The sequence below is a fragment of the Spea bombifrons genome, chromosome 1 (assembly GCF_027358695.1).
Source record: "Spea bombifrons isolate aSpeBom1 chromosome 1, aSpeBom1.2.pri, whole genome shotgun sequence".
Lineage (NCBI taxonomy): Eukaryota > Metazoa > Chordata > Amphibia > Anura > Pelobatidae > Spea > Spea bombifrons.
In genome coordinates, this window is record NC_071087.1 from 48448405 (window position 1) to 48469464 (window position 21060).

Here is a 21060-nt window from a genome sequence, read left to right on the forward strand (position 1 = left end):
AAATCTAGAACCACCATGATTGGAAATTAAGCTTTTGTACAATGTGTTGATTGTGTCCTCTCATTGTTTGCAAACAGTGTTTGTGTTTTATTGTGGGCACTCAGAAGGGGGAGGGAGAATACTAGTCTCTTCCTTAGCATATGCCAATACTTGTCACTTACATGCAATCAACGGAAATAACGCTGCATGATCTGGGTATTCAACACACTTAATAAACTACCGTTCCATTACCCAGAGGCAAAATAGATATTAGGTAATTTATATTTTAAATTGACAAATTTAAACTAAAAATAGAAATATAAAAAGGCACATGAAAAACACAGGCAGCGTGAAAAAATAGTCGTCTCCTTATGCATCACAAATCCCTTGAACAGATGAACCCGTGTCCTCAGTGAACCCAGGCAGCTTATGTTGGAATGCATAAAACATGAGTTTACATTGATGTAATCAGATTTTTTTCCCCCACCAACAATTAAACAACCCACATACTGCAGCAATATCAACATTGCGACTGTACGGGTAGAAAATAACCATTTACGATGGGTTCAGAGAAAAGACAGCCTGCCGTCTCCGAATCCGGTGAAAACATTGTCACAGCCCTTCTCCCAATTCCCAGCAGCCTGTCTTTTACGTGCAACTTATGGCCTATCCACTTCTTAATTAATATTGCACCAGTCTCCATTGCTTCCCTCTATCCATTTGGCGCAATTCCAAACATTGCATGCTTGTTCCGCACTGTCATTCTGCAGGTTCACTATAATTCACCAAAAACCGCACCACAATAATTACACACAAACCCGCACTTTCAGAGCATATAACGGAATTTGGTGCATTGTTTATTATCTAATGGTTATTTGTTTTCTTCCTGCACACACTGAACGAGGCAATGCCGCATAAAGCACTGAGCTTGTTGTTAGCAGCCACCACTGTACATAATCTGACAGGAAACACTGGGCTGGGATATTATTATTGGGCCAATGAGGAGTAGATTAGCATGGACCAATGCGGCGTCCCCACAGAGCCTCCAATCTATGCCTAGCTTACATCCTGGCATTCACATACTCAAGGCATCATTGAGTGTGTCTGTAATGTTGCAAAGGAATCATTAGTGGGGCTTCTCCCTGCCAAGCTGTTCCCAGCACTGTGGTTTCCTCCTCCCACACCTCCTCCTCCACTTCCTATTCTACAGCCAAAGTGACAGGAGAGAGCCATAGTAACACCAGTGAGGTTTAGAGAAGGAAAATACCTGAAAGGGTTCCTTTCTGCTGATTGACGGCTGCGCTGAGCCAATAGAGCCGTGAGACAGGAAGCAAGTGGGCGGGATTCTAGTTGTAACCCAAGCTGGGCTGAGGATAGGTTGAGAGCTGATGGTGTAGAGTGGTAGTGCCTTTGCATGTATGTGTGTGTGTATGTGTGAGAGAGGGAGAGTGTGAGTGCGTGGAAAAGCAGAGGCAGTCAGGGAATACAGTGTAGCAGTGTCTCTGTCCAGAGATAGGCTGTTGCATTTCAGTGCTAACTGCAACAATCTTTTGGCTTTACTATTTTTTGGGGGGTATTTTTTTTTGGTGGTTATCCATATTTTCTTTCCTACTATGTTGAAGCTGATGAATCATATCTGAGAGAAAAAAAAAAGGAATAACTTTGCTCCCAATCAGGATTTAAAGACTTTTAATCCGCTGACAGCCTCTTTCCTTTACGAGAAGTGCACACACACACACATACACACACACACCATCTGGAAATGTCTGAAAACAAGGCGGCTGATCCGAAGTTATCAACGCTGGACAGGGTGGTGAAAGGTAAGGAAAAGACCTGGGGAGGGAAGGGTTGGTGTAGGAGGATGTCTATTACTGCGGGGCATAGAAAGTGGGCTGGGGGTTTCCTGATACCAGTGCTGCTATCTGGTATATGGGGTGTCTATGGTGGTGGTGGGGGGTGCTTGCAGTGTTCCATTGCAGTAGATTCTATTTTTTAGGGGGGGGGTACTGGGTAGGAAAGGGTGGGGGCCATAGACTGCACAAGGCTTCACTTCCTCCTTTAATAATATATATATATATATATATATATATATATATATATATATATATATGGATCTGCCTTATATTAAGCAATGAGAAGGCGATGCCAGTGTTGGCAGGGGAACATTGTACACCCCCGCACAGCTCCTAGATCATGGCGATAGTTAAGGCTTGGTGCTCGCTACTAGTACGGTTCCCACCCTAGGCAGATGACACGATCAGTGTTCTATAGGTATTGCAGGCATAGCTACACAGCGAGAAAATGAAACCCCGTTTGTCACCATTTTTTTTTTTTAACTATTAGTGGCGAGATGAATCACTATCCTGGCATTGGGTGGGGTGACGTTAGGTGGTTAGAGGAGGCTCTCAGATGCTTCAGTTCTCTGATCTGGGGATGATTGTATCCAAAATGGTTGTGCACCTATTATCACTCGGTAATAACACCATTTTGCTGTAATAGCATAGCTGTGCACTGTGTGACTGTTGCAGTAATGACAGCCCCCATGTGCCTGGGGTGATAGATTATTATGTTGAATAATGCTGATTAGCCTCCTGTGGTGTGGCCTTGGTGGGTCTATTTCTCTCACCTGCTTCCATTCCAAACATTTATTTCCATGGTTTTTGTATTTTTACTACATGATCTCTGATTGTTCCATTAATCCGGAGAGCGCAGTGTATCAGGATCTTTGCAGATCTGTAGTGTAAGAGGCGGACGTGCGTAAAGTCTTGGTTTTCAATACTGTGCAGGTTGACAGGATTTTGTTTTTTTTTCTGAATCAGCTTGCGGGTTTTGACTTGCAGATGCCATCAGTTCTAGATCTGACCGGTACAGGTGCTTAGAATGGCAACATTCCATGGCCCACGAATTATTATTATTTTTTTTATGTATGAAACCACTTTTTTATCAGTGGAAATAATGTGACGGCATCTGACATATTGCAATTTCATATAAATTCTTAGTAAATCAGCCTTTCTGACATGGTTACAAGTACTGCGCCAGGGGATTCAATTATGCCCTCGAGGAAGTGGTATTACTTGAGAAAAGCCTGCTGTCAATATGTCTTCAAATTGGTGCCTCCTCCAGAGAGTAAATCCAGTGTTGCAAATGACAAGACTTTTGTTGTATTACAGTGCTGCTCCAGGGCCTGTGAGGTTTTTTTGTTTTAAATTTTATTTTTTGTCAAAATATAATTTTTTATTTATTTTTTTACTCTACAACTTGCTTTCTAGTTCCATGTTCTATATTAAATGCAATTCGAAATTGCGTCTTATGCTATCGCTAAATGACGTGTTGCAGACTCATCTAGTGGCTGTAGGGTTAAAATCCAACCCTCTAGTTTGGAAATGGTAAATTCCACAGTACATTAAGGATGAATACATGAAGAAGCTGTTCCACATTCCACACTCCTGCTCTAAGCTTAACCCCTTCTGTAACATCAAGCGAATGAATGAATAGCATTTTACATTTCAACAGGGAAAATATCCTCGAAACCAATCCTCTTGGAGTCCTGCACTAACGATTTGCTAATAGCCCGTTTGTGTCTTGTTCGAGGCTGGTGTTGTGTATTTTGAGTAAATATACAATTTTTATAAGTTGTGCTAATAGAATTTAAAGAAAGGCAATTCTTGTTGCACATGATGGCGGATTACATGAAGTAGACATTGAAACATCTGACCTAAGGTTTTTGTCTTGTACTGCAATCCACAGATGAAAGAAATCATCAGCTTTCCAGTCATAATAATTATTGATGTTTTTACATACAGGAAGATGAAAGTAATTTTTGATAATCTCACGCCTTCCGGTTTTTTTTTATGATGATATGGGCTCCTCTAGCATCAACAAACCCTGACCCCCTATACAGCAACAAAATATAGGTTAATGTGGATGTCAAAACATCAGCAGGTTTAATGGGATAGTAAGGATGATTGGATAAATTAGTTATATATGTGGGTAATAGGTTTAAATATTAGTTATTCACTAGTATACGTGATGCCCAAATTCAAGCATGACTTTATTGGTTCTGTATAGGTAAAATAATTTGCAGCCCACAAGAGAATCTATTCACAAACCCAAATCCTATTGGGAATTGCATATTAAGCTTTGTTATGACGCAAGGTGTGCATGAATCGCTGTGAAAATTCAGATTAGGACTACAATGGTTTCCAGTGAAGAATTCCTGACATGTAGTATATATGTGGGGGTGGTATTGGTTATGACATAATATGTTTACTTCCTGGTTAAGCTGCAGTCAATTGGCACTTAACATGTCTGATCTTGTTGTCTTCACTCTTAAGACAGGGATGGGCAGCATGCTTCCCTCTAGTTTTTTAATATTGGTCCTCATAACTTAAATGATCCTTTCACATATATCTTAGGGACTTGAGTACACTCCTTTTAATGTCTCGGGACATAATGTCAGGACCAACCTCATAACCAGCACCACCACCTCATAAGGACCAACATACAGCATGGTGCTGTATCATATGCAACCATATGCAATCCCTAGCCACTGAGCCATGTAAAACCTGTTTACTTTGGCATGTGGGACCTTTTCTTCGGTATATTTTTTGTGTAGGGCCTTGTATTTAACTGAACGAGCACAACTTTTTGCATTGCAATAGTTAAAAGGGTTCCAAAGCTCAGCTATGGACTCGTCCCAGGAAGACCGTTCACGTCAATGATTTTATACACAAGAGAAACATGCAACAGTAACATTGTTCCATACATTCAAAACACTTAATTAGTTGGGCTACTGATACATGAGTGATTCTATGAATACTTGTAGCTGAAACTGCATTTAATTCAACTCCCCCTTTTAATCTCAATTAAAAAAAAATATTCAGCAGTGGCTGTTACTTTAAAACAAAAAGGGAAGAGCGCTGCAGTTTTTGATGAGTCAGATAATGTCATCAGAGGAGTGCTTGCCTGTTTATCAAGTCAGGTAACAGGCTTAGAAGACGCTTCAGTATTTGAAGTATTCCGGTATTGTGAAAAGCAGTGCTTCTGATGTATTTTAATTACAGGGTAAGCTACTAATAATACGAACATGACTTGAGGACAAATAATGCAAATCTCTATCTCCTGGTGATCCATTGTACATAACTACAACTGTAAACAGCAAGGACTATGTAAAAAGGACGTGATCACAGGCACACAAGATTCAAGAAATCTTGAATGAACCATTGGTTCCCAATATAAATTGTTTTACTTGAACTCGTGTGATTTGGTAAACCAAAGGCTAAAAATGCATTGTACCTGTATGTCTTTAATAAATCCAGCGTGTTTCTGGGTTGTGGGAATTTTCTTTGGTGTAACATTGGCATCATGACTTACCTTGCTTTCAGGAGTGTGAACCCAGGCTCTCTGTATATTACCTGATAAGGGAAGCCCTGCGAAATATGTAGGGAATATGGAGGTCCTCTTGCATCTCTATTTTGTGTGTTTAGGTTTTCTTAAGACTTCTTAGTTTCTAGTAATGTCATGTCAAAGTGAACTCATCTTTTTTCCAAATTGTAGGCTTCACAATACTTTATTAATCAGTATTCCACTATGTGCAGATAAGATGAATTATATCATGTGGTGTCAAACCAAGTACCACTAAAACACGTCAGCTGCAAAACAAAAGCACACAATTTTTTACACATGGATGTAGTGCCTGTAAAGGTAACAACTCCAAGGTGGGTAGAGAGCTCTTCCAACTGTGTGGGAAACCTTAATGTAATTGTTTTTGGCCCTTTAAACTTAGGACCACTGTTTGGACGTGGGCAAAAGATTGGGCAGCCCAGTGCATGTTTGGTTGATTTTGTTGTTTGTGAAAAGGAGGTATCACAACCACAACATTAACACTTAAGCTAGATAGGCCAAATTGTTCTAATCCTCAAATGCTACATTTCTGTGATACTGGTTTTTTATGTTGTGTTCTTGCTTTACAATTTTTACCACTTCTTGCAGAATACCGTTAGTTTAGGAATTTGATGGTGCTATATAAAACTATAAATAATAATAATAATAATGTTCTTAAGTTGTCTTGCATGCAGTGTGTTTCAGACCTACCAACATATATGCATTGTAATATTTGGGGGAATATGAGGTCTATCCCAAAACATTTAACCTTTTGTTTCTTGAGGTAGTTCATGGTTGATTTTGAGGAACGTTTTAGAGCATTGCCTTGTAATACCCTACAATATTTCAGTTTCTTTTCTGACTGAAGGATATTGGCTTCCTGGATTTGTTTATAGTTAGAATCACCCCATGCATAATGGTTGGCGAGGTGTTCTTTTCTTGAAGTGCTTCTGGCTTATCCGTGTTGGGCTATTAAACCAGTAGGTTGTGTCAAGAGATTGCCTCAGACGTTGTCCGTGTCTGTACAAGCAACATTGCACAGTGGACCGATACACCACTTCTCCAGCACCAGCAAAGCTTTCCTACAAGTTCTTTGCATTCCTGACAAGACTGCCAGCTTTTCTGATTCTCCCAGATCATGTCTTGACTTCTACAGTTCGTGTTAACTTCCATTCCGACTGTACAAATTGCAAGCAGGAAATATTTAGACATCCTTTTATAGCCTTCCCCTGCTTAGCAAGAATCAACTGTTTACTTTCTAATCCGCATTCAGCTGTGTGGCAGTGCCCATGGTTATTAAGGGTAAGCACAACCAACTGAGAGGCTTATAAAGTTAGCTCATTAAGTTCTAAAAGTATCAAAACTTGATTTAGCTTAAGGCCTAACCAGTCCATGAAGTCCTGAGACCTTACGAAAACTGGTGGATGAAATGGAAGAGTGTCCAGAATGTTTCCTTGTGTCACACCTTTTTTTTTCTTCTTCTTTTAATTCAGCAAATAGATAGTAGATGTACGTTAATATTTGCAGTTATGGGTTATCTTATATTCTCTTACAAAATATGTAAGGTATCCAAGCTATTTGCACGCACCTGTATATCAATGTGAAACGTACCACATTATAGACACAGGGCAACTGAGGACCAGCCGTCAGATTAGTCTTCTCATGTGTAAATTGGTACCTTCGGATAAAACTGTTACAATCATTTTGAGGCTTAGAGTCCCTGCAGAGATTAAAAAATAATAAGACTAGATCCACTTCCCTAGAGCTTCTCCTTTATTAGAGAAGCCATCAGTTTGTTGTTTTAAGGACATCCAGTCCAGGGTAAACTTCAAAGCCTGCCATGCAAAATATGAAATTCTGTAAATGCAGCATTTGTGTAAATTGGTCACGGTCAGTGTTTTTATCCAATGTGTAGATGTAGCCGGCATTTCTAAATTTTGAGGTTTTGTTTATTGTTGCTCTTCGTTTGTTCTTTCAGATATGAATTTATGGAATTATGGTGCTGTAGCTTACTGTTTATGCTTTGTTCAGTTTTAACGTTGCGTGCGAGGAAATGATAAACTGTCTATTGGAAAAAGTCTAATTTGAAATTTTAATCTAGCGGTTATAGATAAAAAAATGTATTTGACATTCATATCTTCAAAGGACTTGAAGAATGGGAAGGGCGGACTGCTAGTGGAAACAATACTTTCTGGTGGTAGTATTTTTCAGTAGCCTGGTCAAGTGGAAACTGAAAACATTGGGGCTTTCTGGTTTCAAGATCTGTTTGTAATGAAGTTTCTTGACAATATGCTAAAACATTGTTTCTACATTATTTTGCATGGTGATGTATTTTGAGCATGACCAGGAACACTGACCTGCCACCTTTTTTTAGCATAAATAATGTATCTCTTATACTTTTTGCGGTTTAAAATGAAGGGCCATGATAGGAGCATAGGTGGACAGCAATGTAGCGTCATCTTATCAATTATCAATTACAGAGGCTACCAGAACCAACAGTGATTTTACTATGGAGCATAAATTACAATGCAGAACCTATAAATTATTTTGGATTTTCTTATTTTAATCTGTAAATGCCATTACATAGGCTTATTTCGTCTAATAAAATGCACAGCGTAGGATTTGATTTAAGCATTTTTTTTACCTAATGTAGAAGCTGCAATCATGGCCGTCCATTGTGTTCTGACAATTCTTGCCAATGATTGGCTGCAGAAAGAGGCTCCTATTGAAATCAAATCATTTAGAAGGGGAAACACCTCAGAAATGTAGAGGAACCACGCAGCCCTCACCTGTTTAAAAAAGATATCCAGAGACATATGAAACATTTTTTACAAAAAACATTTCCTGGAATTCACTAAACTTGCATATTGAGTTAAGGATTGTAATATAAGTGTTGCAACAACTGTCACAAATTACACCCGGTTCCTTCTGGAAAATTAGTGAGCTTCCAAGACACATTACTCAGGATCCACCATAGTAAAACAAAATACTTAATAGCGTATATTTAGTGCCAGTAGAGAGATTGGCTGAAAATATAAGGAATATGTAATGGATTCAAGATTAAGCTGAGCTGTCTGCTTTTGGCACACAACAACAAACACAAATAAATGTGTCTTGGAGTTTCTTATAGCATTTCTTCTTTTGCTCTCTGGCTCCGTGTTCTATTGCTCAACACGTTTCCTGCTTCTCTTTGCTGCTGTTTCAATGCTTATATGGCATGGCAATGGCTGGAGATGTACTTGTGCTTAGAATGATAAATGGTTTCCAGATGTTTTCTTTTTTAGAGAGCTGGCACATGATGTTTGCATGGACCCTTTCACCAGGGGTGACAGCAGGTATAAACTCTGCCATTTTAAAGGATATCTATTTTAATCAAGATCTTACGTCAGCACCAAGAGCCACTAAGGCAGGTTCCAACCATAGTACAGCATGTTGGGTCATTAGAATGTGGCTTTTAGCACCACTCCGTATGACCAACAACCCCCATATTAGAGATTAGTTTGTCATGTCAGATGACCTGTGGGATGGGACTTCAATACTAATCCGGTTGTATCGATACTAAGAGTAACCCAATATATTTTAAAGGATAAAATGATAACCTAAAGCCTTATATTAAATGTGTATATATATATATATATATATATATATATATATATATATATATATATATATATATATACACATCTCACTGTATGTATATGTAGCATTAATACAAACTGGGAAACTGAAACTATATTCAAAGTGTGAAAAGAAATAAGACATTTGCCATGGTGTGTTTTGGGGACGTCTGTGAGGAGAACACATGTTCATGTTTTTATATACACGGCAATGTAAACATTTCAGACAGCGTTTGCTGTGTAACATTTGTAGAGCTGTATCCTCCCCCCATCACCGCGTCATGCAGAGCAGATTCAAAATGCATGTTGCTACGTATGTGAAAATAAGTGTATAACGGGCATTTTTAAATACACTGTCTAGCATGCCTTAAATTGGCTTGGAAGAATAGCCTTCACTGGTTTTGTAGTCTTGTGCATTAAGCAGAGAACATTCTCGGAGATCATATAAATATTTCACAAGAGCTGAGCTGACGGGAAAGCATTTTTGAGTGTGTTGGGACTTGCTCAACGCATGTTGCGGGGTTAGGCAGATTTAAGGGAAGTTACTTGTGCTCTCTGAGTACAAGACAAACACACATGGAAGTAGGACAAAGGTTTATTATGGGCTTTTGCGCTGCCTTTCTGAATTTAACAGACTGAGTGCTCATGAGACATAGACTGAAATAGTATGGTCAGAAGCGAGTCCCCCAGTGTTTAGGACAGGTGATAGCAGATGTATGGATTGTCTAGATTGACAATCCTCACCCTTCTGTGACCTCAGCCACAGAGTTAATTAGCATGTGACGGGGTTGAGAGGTGTCATAGCAAAGGGTTTTATTGCTACATCTGAATTCAGTGCTTGCTAATGAATATATTTAAACAGGAAAGTGTTTCTCTCCAACCCCCCCCCCCATGTTGTTATTGTATGGAGAGTGGTGTTACTTCTAAATGAAGCATAGAGTCATATTATTAGAAGGCAGATAAGAATCATTCGGCCCATCTGGTCTAACCATTTTTCTTTATGGAAGACCCTGATCTCATCAGTCCTTGATCTTGTCTTAGATTCAGCATAGCTTTATGCCTATACCACACATGTTTAAACTCCCTTACTGTATTAGCCTCTACCACTTCTGATGTGAGGCTGTTTCATTTAACTACCACCCTCTCAGTAAAGTAAAATGCCTTACCATATAGTTTTTAGATTATGATCTCTTGTTCTAAAATGTCTCCTCCTTTGACATAAACTTCCCTCCTGTGCTTTGTTAAATCTCTATGCATTTAAACGTTTCCTCCAAGCCAAACATAATGGATCGCGCTTGGGTCAACTGCTTGGAAGGCAGTTACTGTATGCGCACCGCTATACCAACACGGCCAACATGCCATTTTTAATTGAGAATTAATACAATCTATTTTTAGGTTTCATTTTTGTTCTGTAATCATTGATGATATTCTAGACTTGTTGACAAACTTGTACTTGCATTGCGGTTGCTTTTCCACCTACATTTGTATCTAATCTTTCCTAATACAGTTAAATGCTTTAATCAAATAAAATGTTGCCTCATTGACATGTGTCATGTGACACAATATTAAGTTTCTGTGATGCTTTTATATGATTAAAACCTTAAGAGGAAAGAAAAAAAAACACATTTGCTAAATGTACCAGAGAGTGCAATCTGTTTTGTGGAAGTGGTACAGCAGCTTGAAAGCACACTATATTAATTATGAACGCTTAAGATAAGAGAATAAAAGTTTTGTATATTTTATATAATTAGGTATATAATTAAAGACACAACCAACAAATAAGGCATTTTTTTAGGATGTTTCTTATATATATATATATTTAGTTGTTTTTTTCATATGCTATAGTTTGCAGGGATGATGCCTATATTCATGATGGTATAGTACATCACAAAGAACAGAAGGTCAGAGGAGCGTAGATGATAAATCATCTGTGAAAAGCAACGTATCTATGCAGTAGCACTTCTTGTATGGATGAGCCAGGGTGTTAATGCAGGGGAGATAGGAAGGAATGAATGATAATATATATTTTCTGGAATTTTTAGCTTCTGTAAAAAGAAGTCTTCCATGTATCTTACCTTTTAGGAAAACTGCACTATGCGTTTTGTTCTTGTAGTAAAAACGCTGATGAAAATGTGCCAAAGCAGCGATTTAGGTGAGTTTAAAAGAGGGAGCCAGGAAAACCACTTTTTATTTTTTTTTATTTATGTCACATAAGACATTTTCTTGTGCGCCATTCATACCATCCTGTTGGTGAGAGTAGCATCGGTAAAATAGTTTTATTCCCTGTTAATGTACATACCATGTGCACTGCCTGTGTTACCTTGAACCTGCTCCATTAAACACTTTTCTGTTTCTATACCTCTCAAAAAGCTGTACAGATTCACGCCCTACCTCCTCTTGTTTGCTTTTAATGTGGTTGTGCTCACCCTGGGGTTCCTGCACGCTCCAGCTGTTATCCTCCTGGTGTACAAACACTGATTGTTTACTTAGCTTTTGAAATACACAGACATTTTACACTATTTTTTTTATAAATAAACTCAGCTTTTTATTTATTTTGTATCTATCATCTTTAGCTGTTCACGCACACCTTTATTTGGATCTTTATTGTAAGTCCCATGGCAGGTGACCTCTGATGGTCCATCAGTTTTAGAGTACAGCGCCTATCATGCTCAGCAGGTCCGCTATACAGGTTAACAGTTACAATATAAAAATATCTTCAGAGGTGGCAGACACTATGTTAATTCAGCTCGGGTCTTCCCAGTATTCAGTCTGTGTGTATTAGAATCCTGATTCTAACGTCAGTTGCTGTGACTTTTTGTTTTTGTTTTTTAACAAAATTAATGTCTCCTTTTCTTTGTGAATTCAAGAATTCTGTTTCTAGGAAGTGTTGCGGTTAAGTAGAGCAGGGTCCTGTTAACAGTTGTAACATCCTGTACTTTACTTTGATCGTAATATTAATGTGCGGTGAGCGATGACGCCGGCATCCTCTTTTGTCCAGCGGCTTTCACTAGTAACTGTGACACAACCATTCTATGTCCTCGTTGATGAAAGAAAATGCTGATCTTTTATAGGATGCCGTATAAAAAGTCTAAACGTTTCTGATACTCCCCAAATCTTTGAAATAATAGAACTTGTGTTCTTTTGCGTACTGTTCATTTTCACACAGCCTCTACATATTGTTGACTGTAGTGCGTTGAAAGCGTAATCTGTAGGTACACAGGATTATTTCCCAGTACATACATATCATTGTATTTGTGTGCTTTGAGGGACAGTTTACCATCCCCGACAGCCCCACTAAAATAAGTGTGTATTGTAAGTACTTTTAATATGCATTCTTCCAAAAAACACCATGGAGGAGCAGGGGATCTGCAGCTTTTACCTCAGGTAAGCCGATTCTTGCCCTCAGCTTTCAGCTCTGACTGGCGGTAAGTATATAATGTGTAACGAGATGGGTTTGTCCAAACCCTGTCTTGTGCATGGAGGAAGGGCCAAAAGCATATGGGGGATTGGTCTATCATATGCTTTGAAGCGCGTGTGATTGCTGGAGTGTCCCAATGAAATATTAAGATTCTTGGGGAAACGTTTTACTTAAATACTACTTTCTTACGTTTAGCCATACAGCATGCAATTCACTGAGCTAGTAAGGGCCAAGTTATTGCATGGAGTTTGAGTTGAGTTTTAGTCTTTTATGGTAAGTTTGTTGATATGTGAAAGACCCTGATAAGTTACAGCTTTGTTTAAGGGCAAGTTGACCCTGAATGCTGTATAGTTAAAGGGTAATTTTATTGAGTTTCTTTGTAAAACTCAGTGCAGTCCTCCCAGTACCTTTGATCCAACAGGCTAGAGGCTTTAAGATGATAATGGTACAAGAAAAAATAACACCCTCACGTGTCTGAAGTGGAAAATAATAATATATAAATATACTCCCCACAGGTTCTGCAGCTCCCAAAACAACACTCCTCACAAGTGTATCACAACAATATATCGAACAAGGGGCGCAAGGACATGTGGAGAAAAAATAATAACAATACAATAGTGTAGCAAGTTCAAACAATATATCTGTGTGGTGTATATATAATGCACTCACAAGAGTAACTGGTGATAGAGGCTCATCAGGTAGCAACTGATCTTGGCAGATCCTGAAATGTAGATGAAAAACCACCAATAGTGCAGTATAGTAAAAGATATATTTAATAAGAAAAAAACTGGATAAACTCACAAGTCAGTTGGCACAACAGAAATGTTATGCTAAAAGCGCAATATAGAAACAAGCATCCAGCAGAATACAGGATATCCGTATGGAAAAAGATCTCTACGCGTTTCACCAAACTAGTTGGCTTCTTCAGGAGAAAAATACTAATAATATACAATACAAATACGTTAAAAAGCATTAAAATAAAGCAAAGCTGCAGTCTATATGTCCTAGTCCGTTGGTTCCGTTTTTAAATGTTCCCGGCAACGTTCTGGCCCACTCGCGTCCTCAAACGATTACGTCATCACGTCCACGTATCGGCGTGATCACGTAGCTCCCATCATTCTTTCCCAGCGTCACGTCTGCGGCGGCATTTCACCGCGATCGCGTCTTCACACGCACTATACCGTTCCCTCACCATTCTGTCCTTCCGAAAAGTATTTAATAAAGATGATTCAAATAACAAAGTAAAAAAAGTTTTCATTTATCTTTCGGACTTTTTCTTTGAGGGATTCCGGTCGTCTCGGGCACAGGTGTCAGAACATAATATCCCGGACAAGGACAGAGATAAAAATGAATGAATGAACATGTTGAAACGAAACAAAATAAACATGTTGAGACAAAACAAAATAAATGTATTAAAGCCAATATATAAGGACCCAGAGAATGGTAAGTGTAAAGATATATGCATAACATAAAAGAGGAATAAAATAAGATAGAAAAATAAAGATAAATAAAGGTAGGAACAATCGAAGGTATAGAGAGAGAGGATGCATTAAATGGTGAATTGGATAAAGGTATAGTAAAAATATAAATAATTATATATTAAAATATGTAAAAGATGTGTTAGTAAATATAAGACTATATACGAATAATATGTAAATGAATGGTATACTAAAAAATAAATAAAAATAAAAGATGTGTTAGTAAATATAAGACTATATACGAATAGTATGTAAATGAATGGTATACTAAAAAATAAATAAAAATATAAATACGTAAAATATAAAACCACAAATAAAAATACAAATAAAAATAAAATGAAAATTAAATTAAAAATAAAAATAAATAAATAAAATAAAAATAAAATAAAAATAAATAAAAATAAAAATAATGAGAATAAAAATAAATATGAAAAATGAATATAAAAATAAATATAAATAGAAATAATAATAATATATCAAAAACCTAACCTAGCCCTACTATTAACCCTAACTCTAAAACTATCCTAAACCCTAACCCTAATTCTAACCCTAACACTAACAAAAACAGCTAACCCTAACACTAACCCTAACGTTAACCCTAACACTAACCCTAATCTCAACCCTAACCCTAACCCTAGCACAAAAAAATAAATAAATAAATAAAAAAGTTGCTACCTGATGAGCCTCTATCACCAGTTACTCTTGTGAGTGCATTATATATACACCACACAGATATATTGTTTGAACTTGCTACACTATTGTATTATTATTTTTTCTCCACATGTCCTTGCGCCCCTTGTTCGATATAGAGGCTTTAAGATGCAAGTTGTAAAAGAAAAGGCATACCACTGCCAAAGATATATACTGTGTGTATATAATTTATTTTGACATTTTCTCCAATAACCTGAGATGAAAACATTCTCAATATGGAGTTTGACACCTCTACAATCTCCTATTGCGTGAAGAGTAGCCATCTATAGCTTTAGCTCCATTAATTGTGTAATGCAATAATGTACGCTTACTAAGAATTACTGCTTTCCTGTATTGGCACAGCCCGGGACCCTGACTTTAGAAATGTTTATCATTTTAATCTCATTTAATGGAATATTGCCTTCCTAGATTAAGTGTAGTTTGGTCCAGCTCGATCCTTAAGGAAATTTAGATTTTTCCATATTGGAGAGCCTCAGTCTTCCATATCTATTAAATTGTCTTGTCTTGCAACTCTAAACTGGTTTAAGTGCTGTGTTTCTATGTGTGTGTCTATATTTGCAAAGTAAGCTTTCCTTTGATGCGGTGTGACACTTGTGGAATAATTCTTTAATTTGGGCTGTGGCCAAAATCCTTATCCTACTCACAGCCTACTCCAAAAGGGTGTGTTTGCAGATGTGCGTGTTCACTGCTTGGCAAACAGGAATGGACATATATAGGGACAATGCTTCATCTGGTATACCAACGCTTTACAACAGCCATCTAATCTAAACCCCACTTCAGGTACAGACATATGTCCGCTCTTGTCTTCACTCAGGAAAACAGTTGTTCTAGACCGATTAATGGGTTTGATATCTCTAATTCTGAGCTTCCGATGGCTGGATCTAGAGCAAACAGACAGGCTTTTTTTAGGCAGGGTCTGAGATCGGACGTTTCAGGTTGGGGAAGCTGGTGTTACAGAGCTGTCCTTGCCTAAACCAAAGTGATTTCAGGAGCTGAACCTAGCTGGGCAGCAGCATATTGCTGACATAATGGGACATGGCAATTCCAGAGCTCATAGAACATTTCTCACAGAAACCTAATTTAACAAATGTGGGAATCCATCAATGTATCTTGACTAAAAATCACCAGATAGAATTAATGAAACAGCAGGTGCAGCATTAATAGAGATGGAGATGTTGCATAAAAATAGAACATTGATTTTTATTACTGTCCCTTAGTGAAGCTGCAATGTTCATCAAACTTAAGTTAATTTAGTGAAACTACTGTAACTTGTGCTGGACTGTGTTGTCAATCTGAGTATTTGTTTTAAATATATGTTGGTTTAAAACTTTATCTCGTGGAAGCTGAGATTGATGGCCAAGCCAGCATTGTCTAGTCGATTTCCTGTCCCGAAGTTCTTTCACTTCTCCTCATCCAGTCTTAACTCCTCACCCAAAACCAATGGACGACGGCGCCTTAACTATTCAGGAGCGATAATTTACAATGGAGATTACAATGCCTTCCCCCGTAGTATTGCTTGTTTTAATCTGCAAACAGAATTATATGGGTTTATTTAGTGTAAACGTCACCCAAATGGAGAGTTTGTGCAAAGTGACATCTCCTCTTGAAAGGGGTAGTTTGTGTTTTCAGTTGCCGGTGATGCAAACTGTGTATCTGTGTTATGTACGCGAACAGGTTCATTAAGTGTATTTCTTCATTGAGGCAGCATTTAGCAATGAGCCCCGTGGTTCTTTATCTGCTTGTCCATCTGCATGGTTGCCTGCTGGGGAAGAGGTTGAGACCTAACCTGCCCTTTTGTAAGAACGCTAGGACATACTTCAGCATTTAGGCATGACTGTTCTTGCAGGATACAATAATATCATGCTCACAGATGCCCTGCCATCTGGGAATGGATGTTTTTCTGGTCTGGCCAAATTACAGTTCCCAATAATTGCTGTTGCCATAGCAGCATCAGAAAACTATTCTCTATTTTTCTGGCGTTTTTATTTGAATATATTTTTGATAAAAGCATTTTTGTAAATGAAGTAGAGCAACAATTTTTAGCTCTTGATGATTATCGTGATTTTTCTTTACAGTATCATGTACTATAGTGATTGTGTTTCTTTATTGCAAGGTTAGTTCTTTTGTTGTCATAGCAACACTGCCTTGCAGAGGAGGTTAGGGATTCTTACAGGATGTTAGATGTTAAATACAATTTCTGTGACAAGTGATAAGTATATTAAAAGTGGTGCATTTTTATTGTACTAAAACTGTTGCAGTGACATCTGTGTATTGTGGATGCATGGTGTGTGCGTGTGTGTGTGTGTGTGTGTGTATATATATATATATAATATATCATATGTCCATTTAGTTAATGTCGTCTTGTTCTCTGTAGGTTGCTGTATGGCAAATTATCGTTCTTCAGTTCTCTCCCACGCGTACCTTTTTCATATATAAATATAATATAATTGTACTTCTTACCTTTGGAATAGAGGCTCATGTCATTTGATACGAATTTTACAATAGAAAAACAGGAGGAATGCTGTGTGTAAAATATTACATTACTCTTAAAGGTATTTAGATGCATTTAACTACACGGGGCTAATCTAGCTTATTAATCGGCAGCTAATTACTTAATTACAGTTTGATTAATGAAACCCTAAAACTTGTAATAGATTGAAGATTATGTTGAACCACCTTGATGTTTGGTGTTTTAAAGCAATGAGCGGGCTTCAGCGATCGTGACCACATTCCTACAATATCCTGGCATAGACCGCGAAACCTTACAGCTTTATTGCCAAAATAATTACAGAACTTCCTTCATTTTTTGTTAACGTTCTAGAGAGTAATTTTAATATAACTTTTTTTCAAATATAGCTAAAAACCCAGCTTAGTGGATTCAAGTACTTTTTTTTTTTTTTTTTTTTTGTAATATAAGGTATGTTGGGAAAGAGAAGTCATGTAAAACAATAAAGAAAGATGTTAATGAGCTGCAGCTCACACAGTAATCTTAGTAATTGTAATGTTCCCTGCTAATGCTGTGTACAGGCTGCTTCTAACATAAGAAAGCTGTAATTGTAAGATTACATAGCTGGAGATAAATCGTACCTAATGAAGGATTGGGGTGAGATGGGAGGAGACCTGCTCATCTTTAAATGTCTACAGGAACCGTGGAGAGGTTTTATTCCCTGTTAATTTGAAACTACGTTTTCGAGGGGGCTTTTGACCTGTAGGCAGCTTCTCTAATTCAATCATACATTTCCTTAGCGGTTTGTAAACTGCGATGGTGGTGTAATCAGTTGGGCAATTTTGTGTTAATTGCAGTTTTAGTTTGTCAAATATTATATAACAAAGGCAAATGCTTACTGAAGTGTCTCCACCAGTGTTTTTTCGTACGGTATAGTCCTTTAAATATTTGACAGAGATCACCTTCTGCGTGCTGTTTGCTGTGGTAAGAGCTAGCACCATCAATGGTCAGCTTTGCTAATGCATAGGTTTGGCCAATCTGGCCACGGTTTGGTATGACTCAAGCCGAGCTTCCTCTAGCCACGTGCCAAGTTCTAGCTACCTGATTCCTATTTTACCAAAGCCCCTGGATTAACTTAATATATGGGATCGATTTGTATTTTAGTTCTGCATGTACATCATTTCCTCTGAACTAGTAAATCTTCCAGGTTATGAAAATGGTGGCACATTAGTTGGTTGGTTGTGATAGTAGAAGTATTACAACAGAATACATTTGATTGGAAGCATCAAGGGTCAGCAAGGGGCTTTCAAGAACCTGGAGTTATACAAGAAGTCTACCCACATTTTGGTTGTGGTACAATAAGTTATTATGTCTTAGAGTATATATGCATGTGTGTACCCCAAAGATTAAGCCACTGCAACCCCGTATATTTACACCAATGATTGCTGTCAAAAGCAACTTTCTGTATATTACCAGTGCCAAGATCACTCTAAACAAGCTTGGTGTTCTCAGGTGGCAATGTGTGGGAATTGTGACTTCTTAGATTCTAATATACTGTGTCCAAATAGATTTCATGACCCTGTTATTTGTAGACGGTCTCTTTCTTTTCTGGTTTGCTGTTAACCAGTAATTTTAATAGTTACAACTACTAATGGAATAAGGTTTCACTTTATTAGTCTATTTGATGAAAAAAAAATCACAAGCCAAAACTGACCGCAGGAATTCTGACGCGCATTTCTAAGAAGACCATCGTGTAAGGCAATTCACATTTCCCCTGGCAGTATTTTAGCTAGTAGGTTTTTTCTTCTAATTAAATTCATATACTGATTCTCCCTTGTTTGACACACATTTGCTATTGTCTTTTAACAGTACATTTCTACGAAAACATAAAACATTTCTACGAAAACATAAAAGCTTTTAATCTGCAAAAAAGTCATATTTTACAGGTATCAGTTGACAACATTTTCAAGCAATACATGCATTGACTTCACTATACATTGGAAAAACCCATCCCTAGTGAGCTTCTGCTGTAGGAAGAGCTGGACGTGTATAATGTATAGTTAAATAGGCTACAACACCACAAGTCTCCTGCATTGAATAGTGAATAGACCTCAAAGATGCTTTATTTTCATTTTATTTTTTCTTGTCAAAAAGCCCAAGATTGTGTTGGTGTCTCTGCGTGTTTAGCTGCATGCATATTTCTAATATAATTTAAATATTGTCGGCATTTCGCTCCTGTTTGTGTAACTTTACATTTGCCTTGCATTGTCTAAGAACTGTAAGCTTGCAGCTTGGTGGAAGATGATATTCTTCTGACTCTGACACCTGTTGGTAGTCAGTTTCTGCAAAAGGGCAGCAAATGCTCATCAGGCTGCTCCGGCTTGCCCTGCTGTCCACAAGGAGTCTGGTTTCTTGTCTATTAAAAGTAATGCTTGCAGAGTGGTTTGAAAGCAGGTTTTGTACATGTGGCTAACGCTTTTTAAAGTGTGTGTATTTATCTCAAAAGAAAACACACTTTTTGGACAATATGGGTATGTCTAAAAACCGTTCTCTGAAAGGGACTGTTTAATGTCCCTGACAGCCTCATTAAAGAACTACTTTAGTATAAATGTTGTTTAAAAACACTTTATGGAGAAGCTGCAGTTCCCTGGAGCTGGCTTGGAGACAGTCAGTGTCAGGAAAGCTCCTCAACGGGAGCTCTTTCTGCACGTGCATGCTGGGCTTGTTAGGTCCCCCCATTTGTGATATTCACAAAGCCAGCACTGGAGCTGACTCGTGGTAAATAAACCATGTGTTGGGATATATTTAGCTAAACATAGCTCTTGCATGACCAATAGCTGGAGGTGGGGAAAGGGACAAATGTATACAGGGGTATTTTGCAGCATTTGCAAGGGGGTCGCCACCATGTAAATTATAAAGGCAACTTTTTAAGATAGACGGGTCATATGGAGGAAAATTCACCCCTCTAACAACATGGACCATACCAATATATTGTAATTCTAATTTGTTTTTGTTTTGTTTAGGGACAGGTCGTCTTCACCCCAGTATGAATATTATAGGATATTCCTAGTTTTTCAAAAATCACAGTAAGGGGATGAACTTGCATAACTCAAAACCATAGTATTGGATTTGAAATGTTCTGTCTTGTGGCACACCAGTGTCTGGGTAATGTAAACGCACTAAGTCTTAAATACATACGTACATGAAAAGTGCACAGAAAATGCAGGTTTTTATGAGGCCTTGAAAGAAAAGTGGAATCAGTAAGCCATATCCGTACATGGGAACTTCCCATGGTAGGCTACCTGGAGCTCTCCCTTTTCTAGGAGAAGGTCTAGCCCCAGTCGTAATTTCGAGGACAGGGAGTGGGCGTGGTCACAGATTGCACCCCTTCCAGAGACCCAGGTAAGCAATGTTGCACCCGGAGACTCCAGGTCAAACACAGAGTTTCCAGGTGGGGACACATTAGTAATAGTAGATCTGAGCCAGTTTGTGTGCTGTATGAAATGTGTAGAGAGAAAATAATATATCAAAATAGTAACAGCAGGAGTCATCACATTTTCTAAAACAAATTCTTGTCCGATTTGTTATTGTTTGCTTGCCTTCCTTCATGTCCTTATACATTTCTAGTACCTGTATCTGCAGAGTTATTTTTGGAAAAATAATATTTAAAAGAGAGTGATCAAGCTTGGACAGGGTGTCCCTTAATTTAAAACCTTGCAAAGTATTAGGTGGCTTAAGCTGCATCTCCTCTCTTTCATCCTCTGCCAGCCTTGCATACGGAGTGTGCCGCTTTGATGCCTTACAAATGGTGGAACAAACAATTTAGTGATTATCAGGGGCTTTTGTCACAGGATTAATGTTAATCTATCCATTCAAATGTTTATGTCATTGGAATAACATTTTAAAAAACTGGTTTGTGAGATTCTTAACGAGATGTGTGTTTTAAATAACAAATGATAACAAATTATTCAGAAAAAAAGAGTTTTGAAAAATGTTATTGGGGGCTGTCAGTATCTCAATCTCTGAACT

At 38.0% G+C, this 21060-nt stretch overlaps 1 protein-coding gene across 4 annotated transcripts in view; it reads left to right on the forward strand.

The window, feature by feature from the left end:
* Window positions 1-1246: 1246 nt before the first annotated feature.
* The window catches only part of PPP3CA (protein phosphatase 3 catalytic subunit alpha), a 100093-nt gene continuing 80279 nt past the window's right edge, over window positions 1247-21060 (forward strand). Inside the window, exon 1 of one of the 4 annotated variants that reach the window (XM_053461546.1) lies at window positions 1247-1799. In XM_053461546.1, the coding sequence (XP_053317521.1) occupies window positions 1742-1799 (58 nt within the window). In that variant the 5' untranslated portion in view covers window positions 1247-1741. The remainder of the gene's footprint in view (window positions 1800-21060) is intronic. The other 3 variants (XM_053461544.1, XM_053461547.1, XM_053461545.1) reach the window with 3 other exon arrangements.